Genomic DNA, 10,901 nt, shown 5'->3' on the forward strand with positions numbered 1-10,901 from the left:
ACACCAAACATTTAAGTGAGCTGCCGTCAATTCTTGCTCCACATATAATGTAGCCCGCTTTCGAAGTTATAATGTGACTCATGTATTTAGTCCTACAGTTTTCGTTGTGTATGTAAAGTTCTGAATATATTAATGTATTCACAATTACACTATGAATAATTGCTGCTGGCTCTCTTTCTCGCCCCCTCTTTCTTTTCGGTTGCCCCCTCTCCCCTCTTTTCCTCTCTCTCAGTATGTGTTACGTGTAACCTATAAGAAAAACATATGTCAATCATTTCAAATATGATTTCATATCACTCTCAATATCTCAAAGGTATACAGTACAATGTTGCAGAAAAATACAGTTTGAATACCCCCTAGCACACCAAAAATGCAGCCTGCAGTAATGTTGGCAGATCATAAATAATTATCCTTAACTCATGCACATGCCAAGATCATTTAATTGCCTGTGTAAACTTACAGAATGTTCATATCCTTTAAGGTCAACAGTAAAAAAAAAAAATTGTTTAAAAAAACAAAAAAAAACAGAACTTGCCCTGGGAATATCACCGTTATGTGGCCTGCAATTTTTGACATGACCACTCTCCTTTCCTGTCATATCCATCGCCACTTAATTAAATCTGCACTTTTTTGCCAAATCTGGCCTCCTCGCTGTATGTGGCCTATTGATTACAGAGTGAGGGAGTGGAGGTGTCGTGCATACACATGGAGCAAGCCTCTGTTAACCCATGTAACGTGGCTGCCTCCGGGACTAACCCTTGTTGATTTTAGAGTACATAAATAGCCACTCACTGTGAAACCCTAGCCTGCAGTGCCAGGCAGGCAGATATAAATGAGGATTATTTTGTTTTGTGGGTGCTTTCTGATTTTATGGCCTTTATGTATATATGGCCAGCAGCCTGTCCCAGCGCAGTGGCTATGCCGGAGAGAGGGGGGTGCTTGAAAAGCCTGTTGTGAGCTGGGAGTTCAGCAGAAGCTGGCCTGTTTATATAGAACCTCATGTCATTTATAAAAAGCAACAGTGTGCAAGTAAGCCTGCAATGGTATAAATGCGGCTCATAGACAGAGTTTGAATACAGAGGCCAAAGTGTTTGTTAGTCGAGAGAATCCCTGAAATGCTACATTCATCAGACACGCCTCCGCAAGGTCACTGCACCTGAGTCAGTTTGTAGACCACATTCATCAGAAACGCCTCCGCAAGGTCAACTGCACCTGAGTCTGTTTGTAGCCCACATTCAACAGAATGTTTCAATCAATAATCAGAGTTTTGATCAAACTGCCACATCATCTGGGATAAATTTCCCTCACATCTAATCAGTTAGATGTCTGTGAGTTATGGGGGCTCCTATGAGTATTGTAAGAGTGAAATCATGCAAATCATACAAGACTGTCAGGTGATATGAAGTGGAGATGAAGTGAAGGCAGAGAGAGAAAGAGAGAGAGAGTGAAGAAGAGAGATCTTGCCTGTTTTTTGGAAGTATGTGTGATGGACCCTTCTTAAGATGTTACCATTCTGATGCGTGAATCTAAACCTTAAAGCCTTTTATTTATCATTGGACATCATTACATCATTGGACAGTTATTGATGATTCCCAATGATAGAGATGAAACCACTACTCATGATGAAGGGGTGGGAACTTTCCTGTTAAGCCAGTTATTTCTATCACTTGGGCAAACATATTTAGTTTTAGTTTGTTGGTTTTTGTGAATCACTTTTTTAAACTATCTTTAAACTGTTTATTTTTCACATAATTGTGTGGTAGATGAAGGCAGCCCCTGTGAGGGGAACTAAATATAATGAATTATGCAAAGTGTCAGAATCATTTTTCTTGGTTTGTGTCGAACCGAATATTCTATAATTAGAGTTAAAACTCAACAGACACGTGTGTGACCTGATAGAGTGTAAGGTGAATCAGAGATCGAGGAGGCAAACATGCCCTTTTCCTGAGTTGACAAACATCCCGTGTTTGACCTCTTGATCCGTGCTGGGGTTTCCTTGCAGCAGTTGGACCACGAGGCAGGAATCTGGAGTTTGGCCTGCGCCGGACTCGCCTGTGAGGTAACGTCTGACAGGTTGGTCCCTCAGCACGATTCCTGACCTTATCCCAACTCTCAGCCGCCCAGAGAGCACGCAGATTTGCATGCTAATTCCTGGATTGGCTGTTTGACGCTCGCTGGGGCTGAAATAGGGGAGGCTTTTGTTTAACCGTAATGGAGATCTACTCCTAACAGCTAATGCAGAGGAACAGACTCGCTCGTTGTGTCTTCCTGTGTGTTGGGTGAGAACCACTTGCATGGACCTAACCCAGGGTAACACAGGATATGAGTGTCTGCCTCCACTCTCTCAGTGCTCTCCGGTGGTTTTGTTATTGCAAGCCTTCCCTCCATGTCAATGCAGTACAATTGGATGTGACAAGACACAGCACATACAGGCGAGGTCGGTGACAACTCTGTCTGCTTGGATAAACTCATGTTCTCTGTTGTTAATTAGTGCTCGTGCTACCAGTAGCGGCTCGGAGCATGTTATCTACGTGCAGAATAACTGCACTGTGCTCGAGAAGAAAATGTGGCTGATTTGTTTATTAGCATTCATTAGCATTACTTCTCCTGCCCATTTTGCACTCGGTCCAGTGTGTCACACTGTATTCTGACATTGTGTGAAATAAATGAGGTTGAACACCATGTGTACAGTATGTGCAAACTCACGGACCTCTAATTGACCTCCCTGAAATACAACCCAGATTGTTTGACGTCACTAAACTGTGGCCACTGCAGTGCCTTTGAACTAGTCTCTGACCCAGAACGACATCCTCCACCATGCCAAAATACACAGTCGCCTTATTGTTGCACCGGTATAAAAATTCTGCTGAGTGAGGGGAACTGCCTGGACATCCTCTGTTCGGGGCTCTTTGGAGAGCCCTATCACAGACCATACATTGTTGCTGTGGTTCTGCGGAAGCCCCTGTGGAACCAGCACATCCAGAGGCCCATGCTTTGTCTGCCACTGCCACCTGGAGGCTTGAGCACAGGAGGCAGGGGCCGTCAGCCCAATATCTCTGGTGCAGGAGAGGATCAGGAGATGAAGTGAAACAGGGTTTCTTTCCTGTTAGCAATGCCCTCTCATCTCCTCACGCAGTTCTTGGCAGCGATCCTTGAGCTAATAATCCCAGGCAAAAGGGCAGAAAACAGTCACAGGTGGAACACTAGTATGTGTACCTGTGCCAGTAACACAAATACTAGAACAACACTGAGGTCATAGGTGTGATACCCTACTGCAAATAAAGACAAAATGTGCTGTATGTCGGTAAAGGTAAAGGGTTTGTTTGAAATAAAGAATAATAAAACATCAAATACATTGTGTTATTTTTTAACTTAAATATAAGTTGCTCTGCTGAAGTTAACATGAAAGAGTAGTAGCAATCATTGGAAGCATAGCACTTGTTCTTTTTTTTGTTTTTTTGTTTTTTGTACACTGTGTTAACCTGACGACTGGTTGAATCTGCAGCTCCGGCATCAGATCTCTTGAGTATTTGCAGATGGTACATCTTTGCTCCGAGCTGCCCCTTCTTCCAGCATTCTGTCAGGCAGAGCATCTGCCTGTCTTTGGATTGCAGCCTTGGTTTTCTTGGCATAGGTCACTTTCTGGCCTCTCTCTATAAGGCCTCAAGCATCCCCCTCGCCCTCCCCCAGTAGGGTCAGGAGAGTGAGGAGTCCACATGAGGCTTCTCTCATCTTTTCCACCCAGAGCTCAACCCTCTGTTCTCGCCAGGCCACCATCTTAAACTCTAAGGGAGAACATCCTCCGGGTTTGCCGGCCTTGTGTATTAACTAAGCAGACAGGATTTCATAGTTGGAGATGTTCATATTGTTTAGCCTCCTCGTTGGAACCAGGGTGTCTGAACTGCCCAGAGTAGTTTCAGTGAGTAGCTCCCAGTCACATTTCTCCCGTGTTTCTTCTCTGTTATTTGGAGAGTGTCTACATTACTGGTGTTTTACTGTTTGGGACTGTGCCCTAGGGGTGACATTGTCCTTGTTGAGGTAGACAAGAAGCGTGATATATGGCAGTTTTTCCCTCTCTCAGTGTCTACGTGTGAGACATGCTTTCCATTTTAGGACTCCGCGAGACACCCTGTTCAAACATCACATTCGCTGTCACAAAAGATCTTAATGTGAATCCAGCCAACCTATATGTTTGTTCTGGGGCTAACAGGATTATGCCTGCATATTAGTGAGATGGAAATGTTGTCATATAACTGCTGCTGGAAATTTCTTGAGTCACAAATGGATTATGATTGTATTATGTGTTTGTTGCTTGGCAACTTGAGATGGATATGCAGTAGCTAAATCACCAAAACATTTGATTTTTTTCTTTAAGATGAACAAAAAAGATTGAATGGTGGTGAAAAGTGTTTTCACAGGATTCAGCAAAGTCCATCTTTCAAGTGGTCTTTTACACAAGGCAAATTAAGCATAGCACAATAGCACAGGATATTTCCACTGCTCATTCTTCATTGTAATTGAAGGGAGTACAAAAAGAGAGAACAGAAAAAAAAGTCAAGAGAAGAGTTTGGACAAGCTAACACCCAGCACCCAAATTGAAAAGAGGAGTTGAAAGGATTGGGCAATGTTCCACTTTAATTGCTGCTCAAATTAAAAGAGAAAAAAAGACGATACAATAAGGGGCTCCTCTGTTTGGCCCTCCAAAAGCAACATTGGGAGTGGAAGGGGCAGAGACAGGCTGAGTTGGAGACTAAGTGTGGAGAAAGACTCGCCTCGGCGGAGCTGACTTCTCCCCAGCATTCCTAACGGCCCTGACAGCGTCCCATTCCATTAATAGCTGGGCTCCATGTCAATCTTCATTTCATCCAAAAAAACTGTTCCTAGACCACGGCAAATAAAAAATGAGACGAGAGAAAAGGAGCAGAAAGACGAGAGATGAGATAGAGAGATCTCAATTGGAAGGGAAAAGTCGAAAAAAAGACTTCCTTCACAAAATGGTGAGGGCACAAGGCACTGCAAAAAAAAAAAGCTAAATCAAAAAATAAAAATGTGTTAATGCATTCATGAGCATTAAAGTGTGCATGATTTCACTTTGAAAATTCTTTACAAAGAACAAATCTGAATCTGACTAGTTCATACGAACCAGAGATGTTTCTTAGAGACCCGAGACCAGTTCATACAAACAATCGAAAGCACAGCAGCCATAGAGTATCTATAGGTCTCCGCAAAGAAAGCATAAACTTTAGCCATCGCTGAAAGGGTAATAAAACCCAGCATGACTCGTACATGTCAGCCCGCTGTCTGACCCTTTCCAGGAGGGAGGCAACTGCTAATATTCGACGTTGCTTTTTATAGACTATATGTTGTTGACACACTGCTGGAAAAGCTTCAAGTGTGTGAAAGCAATCTAAAAGAATGTTTTTGCAGGCCCCTGGGTCACAGAGGCACTTTAAGTCATCGCGAGGATAAATGCATACAGTGGGAAAAAGTCTTACCAGTAGTTGGATTACAATAATGTTGGTTCTTTTGTCCCCTGGGGCAGAGAGAAAGAACAACAGCCAAGTGATGAAAAGTACATTGTAGTTTTTTGCCAAGCGTGCTGCTATGGTTTTGTGTTATGCTGTTGTCCCTGACATTATTTGGACTGAAGTCAGTCATGGAGATAAGATGTTTCCAACCTACTGTCACCATCTGAAAGCTGCACTAAAGCCTGTCGGTCCAGCTTTACCTGACTGCCTCCTCACATCACAAACATACCACACAAATGAAGGGAGGATTTCAGTCGCTGCGCATTCAGCCTTAGCGATGTTGGCAGCTTTAGGCCCGTTTTTTTATGATCTTGACCACGGAGCTGGGGAACATTTCTAATGAAATGGCTCTATCTCTGCCATGCACATTTTGCAACAAAGAGCGTCCGTCGCATTCCAAGCTGGTGGATTTTTTCTCCCATCAGCCCCTCCCGTGTCAGCATGCTCTGGCAGACCTCTCTCCTCCTTGAAGGTCACCCAGAGGTCTCCTATTTTGGTCAGATTTATGGAAAACTGTCATGTGCGGACTGCATTAATCACTGTTAGTTAAGCACAGACATCGCTTCACACTCTAAATGTGTCTTAGGCTGTTGCCATAATGACACTGTGTTTTGTTTTAACTTAACCCTCAGGTCTCTGTCTGTCTCTCTACCTGTCTGCTTCTCTGTCTCTCTGTCTCTCTGTCTCTCTGTCTCTCTGTCTCTCTACCTGTCTGCTTCTCTGTCTCTCTGTCTCTCTGCTTCTCTCAGTGCCTCATCCAAAATCAAGTCGGATCTGGGAGATTTTAGTGTATGCTCTTATGTTTTTTCAATCTCTTTCTCTCATACTGTGTGTGTGTGTGTGTGTGTGTGTGTGTGTCTGTGTGTGTGTGTGTGTGTGTGTGTGTGTGCGCATAGCGTGGGAGGATAGATGTGTGGGTTACCACCAGCTGTTGGAGTTGATGGATGCAGCAACAGCTCTTTACAGTTGTTCAGTATGCCCTCCTTCTCTGCAAAACTCTCTTTTTAAAAACGGCTAAATATTCTTACCAACCACGCACTCAAGGGGCCTGCTTGTCCTTGTCGCCTAGGAATTACTCCAGCCCCGGAACACATGCCTGGGAAATGGAGGGAAGGACGAGGAGCTGCATGGGAAAGGAAGCAGAAATCCAGAGGGCTAGCGCAGCGCGTTGCGTAACAGCTCTCCCAGTCCCATTGATAACACCCCAGATTGCCAGAGGGTTTAGCTAAATGTTATGGAACCCCGCTCACAACAAGCAGATTCAGACTAAGACTATGCAGTTTCTCCATTTTTGATGGATAGATCCTCGGAGCCCCATGCCGATTTAAAGCGACCGCAAATGTAAGGTATGTGAGAAAGAATCAGTTGAGAAATGCCATTATATGATGTGCTGTGATATGATACACTGATACACTGATACACTGAAAGCTGGTATTGTACACATAGATGTTGCAATAAAGCATTGGTGTTGGTAAACGTATGGTTTGGAAGCACTCCATTCACTCTGTTCTAATGGTGTACGCTCACGGTTTGGGGACATTAGTATGGTAGTATTAGGGCCAGTATATTCAATAGATTCTGTTGTGAAAATGGAACTAAAGTAATGTAATTCACACGTACAAGTGGATAATGCAGAACAGCACATCTGCTGATGCTCCACATCTGTTTTTAATGTGTAGTACTGCCCCAAGGGATGAATTCATTAACTGATATAATGTAAAAGCAGAGGGGGAAAACATAATGTGCTAGAACAATATGTACTGTTTGGAAAAAAAAAATGGAAATGGTAACATACAGTTTCTGATTATTCAAGAATGTGTGGCTTCAGCTGCTGTTATCTAGTTACTCTCAATTATATGAGACCATAGCCACAGTTCATCTTACATTATGTGGAAATTGAAATGTCAAAGATAGCACTGAGACATTCTGCTTAGAGCCAATACTGTGAGCAACCATGACATTAAATGAATGCTACCCTTTCAGATTTATGTTCCGTAACATTTTGAGCACAAACTCAGGCAAAGATCTGACTGGAAGAGGCCTGTGTGTGTGTGGAATGAACTGTGATTCATTTTCCAATGAGAGCTAATTTTCTTAACAGATGATAAATATTTATTCTGTTTCTTTAAAAAGAAATACACAGTATGAATTTATAGGCAAAGATAATTTACTATTTATTTTCTGCTTGAGTTGAAAAAGTCTTTTTTTGCTTTGTAAGACTTGAGTGTTTGGGCAAATGACCCTGGCCTCACTTCTAATGGCCTATAATTTATTATTTTGGAAAAACAAGGAATTGGCATTCAACTTGGGATTGTGTTCCAAACAAATGAAGAAATGCGTGCGGCCTTTGAAGAGAGCATGCCTTCCAGTTTATTATTCTGAAGTAAGATCATGCTTGAAAGTATTCCCCAGATAGTCATTACAGCTAGAGAAAACTTAATGGAGCTGTTCAAGCGATCATCATTTTGAGCCATACCAATGAGCTACATGGAGGAATATGGCCGAGCGTGATTGAGCTTCTACAAAGTAAACAAACAGCCCAAAATCCACTCTGATGGTTCCAAGGTCTTCGTCCCCACATTTAAGTCATGCTGGAACAAAGACTTCACAGACAAAGCCAAATGCATATCCTCACATTGTTTGTAGATGTCAGATCTACTTTCAATCTAACTCGCAGAAGCATGTAGACACACACTAAACAGAGGCCTCTCTGAAATGTGGTAACACTAGCTGATGGACTGCAGTCATAACATTGTCTGGACAGCTTAGAAATCATTTAAACACGCATCTTTATGAGCCTGCATAAGCATTCTTCCATGGTCAATTTTTTTTTTCCCGAACCGTACCTCCAGCTTTTGGACAGAGTCTCCTGCCAACTGCAGAGCGCAATCAAGCTGAAACTCTAGACAGCAACTTTGACCTATCTCATGCTAGTAAAAATAAACAATTTATTTAGATTTTTATTTACACTTTTTCAACATTCTCTATTGCAGATATCTCCTGGGATGGTGAATTATCTGTCTTCCCTGTCTGCACGTAGCCTCATCATCTGCTTGGCAATTATTGGTATGTTGTGACACATACTTACACCAGAGTGCAGAAATCACCAGAATAAAACATTTTTTTGTCTAAGACCAACCTTTAACAAACTTGCAAGGCAAAACTAAATGAATCACTGCATTCACCCAACAACTTGTCTGCCTTCTAACTTACTCTTTTTCTTTAAATGTTTATGTTTATTTGCAGTTGAGATATGTTAATAGGTAGATTTTAATTTATGTATATATATATATATATATATATATATATATATATGAGTATAAGTATAATAGGTGTATATATATATATATATACACACACATATTATACTTATACTCATATTTTTATGTACAAAACCTGTCCAGTAAACCAATCTAATTGTAGTCTGGTGTACTGTTGAGCAGTCGGATGTTGGTTTAAATCCCTTCATTTTCACTTCCTGTTGCTGCAGTCCCAGCATGCCTGTGAAACACCTCTGCCTCTGCCCCCTCCCTGGACTGTGATTTGCTCAGTCATTTGTTTATAGAGGAAATGGATATTTATCAGACATGAAATCACTCACTGTCCATTATTTATGGGTCTATCTAATAGCTGTTTTTCTAATACACTGGGGAAGCATTACTGCAGTTTGTTTAGTTATTCCAAGCTTTTTAAAAAGAAATAATGTCTTTTTCTCTTTCCCAATTTCCTCTCAGGGCTCGTGGAAGCCAAACACTTGGCATCATGTGACAGGGTGTTATTTCATACAACTGTGCATCACCATTGTATTTCTCACTTCAATCACTCCATGGAGGCCAGTGATTATCAGAAGAAGTGTCCTTGGCCCAGCACAAGAGTGTGAGTGTGTGATGCTCAGAGGTTATCTGTGGTCTGTTAATCCTGCCTGTCTGCACCAACATTAATATCAGCGAGGACCAGACTATGACCTCACTGATGACATCCTCAGGGGTGATGACTGAGGGCAGAGGACGGCCTAAAAATAACGCCACGCTGGCATATTTACGATGCCTCATCAAAGATATATGATCTTTAGTCATGGGAAAATCATGGATCTCTGTGGTCTGGGGTGTTTTTTTTTTTGTATCTCCCCCCTCCCTCATTACACCCCAGCTTTAACTGCAGGCTTTAATTACCAAGGACCACACCAAAACACATGACCGGGCATAAGACATGTACGTCATTTGTTGTTCGAAGCACAGACGTTATGCCTATGCTACTGGTCCTGTTCAGTACACTCAGGAGGTGACGCTGTTGCCATTTATTCAGTGGCTTGAACCGAGCAGGATGGTTTTGGGAGTGTGTGGAGGGTGTGGGCGGATTGGGTTCGGGTTTGGGGCAGAGACGGGCTCGTCAGTTCTAAGGAAGTCTACATGACACACACTTCTGATGTCTGATCTAGTTTCTGATTGTTGGATGTATGTGCTGATGGCGCATACATGACTAGCCCTTTAATTAACCCCCTGTGATTTCCGCTCCCCTCCCCTCCCCTCCCCTCCTCTCCCCCTCCCAGGCCCTACGTCATCCTGACTCAGTGTCTGGAGCAGGTGGCCAAGATCACCAGGTGTGTGGAGCCCTCCCTGAAGGATAAGATCTTCCTGGGGCTGCACCAGGCCTACTTCTCCCTGTGTACCCGGATGCAGGACCCGGCAGTGCCCGTGCTGCTGCTGCTCATCCTGCCCTGCATCGTCACCACGCTCCTGCTGCCCCTCTTCTGTTTCCACATCGCCACCAACCAGTAGCACACACGGCACCCAGAGGTCACCACATGCCGTGACAGCCATGCCAATGGCACACACGTCCACAAACACACAGACACACACAGATGCATGCAGTACGGACACATAGCACTAGCTCACGCAGACGTGAGACAAGCACACAGATTTATCATGTAAAAACACACACATATTCTGAATGTGCTTAAAGAAAAATATCCAACACAAAGCTGAGCCAATTACAGACACTTTTTTTGTTTGTTTGAAACACATAATAAATATTTATTTTCAGACAAAAAAATAACAATTTGTTTTACAGTGGTTTGAAAACTTTTTTACAATAATAGCACGTGTATCTGCTATTAGAATATCCACATAACATTAGTATTTCTGGTATTGCTAATGCTAAAGTAATACATTATTTACCATATATTAACTTACAAGAAATGTTTGTCTCTTTTACATTTTTTCTCACCAACAAACCACACCTCTTAACAGGTTGAGATTAACAAGAGTTCTGGCTGTCACTCACATGTTCAACAAGGTGTCAGACAGAAAACCAACACTGGTATTGCATGTAAAGCATAATGTTTTTCTACATAAAAGATCACCCTTTCTGGAG

At 42.6% G+C, this 10,901-nt stretch overlaps 1 protein-coding gene across 2 annotated transcripts; it reads left to right on the forward strand.

Annotated features, from left to right (window-relative positions):
- The first annotated feature begins 6,407 nt into the window (after nt 1-6,407).
- LOC105907980 (receptor activity-modifying protein 1-like) lies at nt 6,408-10,901 on the forward strand. 2 transcript variants are annotated; one of them, XM_012836391.3, is made up of 4 exons: nt 6,408-6,874; nt 8,522-8,594; nt 9,263-9,404; nt 10,078-10,901. In XM_012836391.3, the coding sequence occupies exons 2-4, from the start codon at nt 8,534-8,536 to the stop codon at nt 10,304-10,306; spliced, it is 432 nt and encodes a 143-aa protein (XP_012691845.1). In that variant the 5' UTR covers nt 6,408-6,874; nt 8,522-8,533; the 3' UTR covers nt 10,307-10,901. The 2 variants fall into 2 exon arrangements, with proteins under 2 accessions (XP_012691845.1, XP_031415860.1); XM_031560000.2 differs by having other exon boundaries at nt 6,408-6,869.

This window comes from Clupea harengus, chromosome 2 (genome assembly GCF_900700415.2).
Source record: "Clupea harengus chromosome 2, Ch_v2.0.2, whole genome shotgun sequence".
Classification (NCBI taxonomy): Eukaryota; Metazoa; Chordata; class Actinopteri; order Clupeiformes; family Clupeidae; genus Clupea; species Clupea harengus.

What these genes read in the sequence shown, in the direction of transcription:
- LOC105907980 (XM_012836391.3), top strand. Translation starts at nt 8,534, where the DNA reads ATGGTGAATTATCTGTCTTCCCTGTCTGCACGTAGCCTCATCATCTGC. An exon ending in CATCTGCTTGGCAATTATTG is followed by an intron (nt 8,595 to 9,262) that starts GTATGTTGTGAC and finishes ATTTCCTCTCAG; the next exon opens with GGCTCGTGGAAGCCAAACAC. An exon ending in CCTTGGCCCAGCACAAGAGT is followed by an intron (nt 9,405 to 10,077) that starts GTGAGTGTGTGA and finishes TCCCCCTCCCAG; the next exon opens with GCCCTACGTCATCCTGACTC.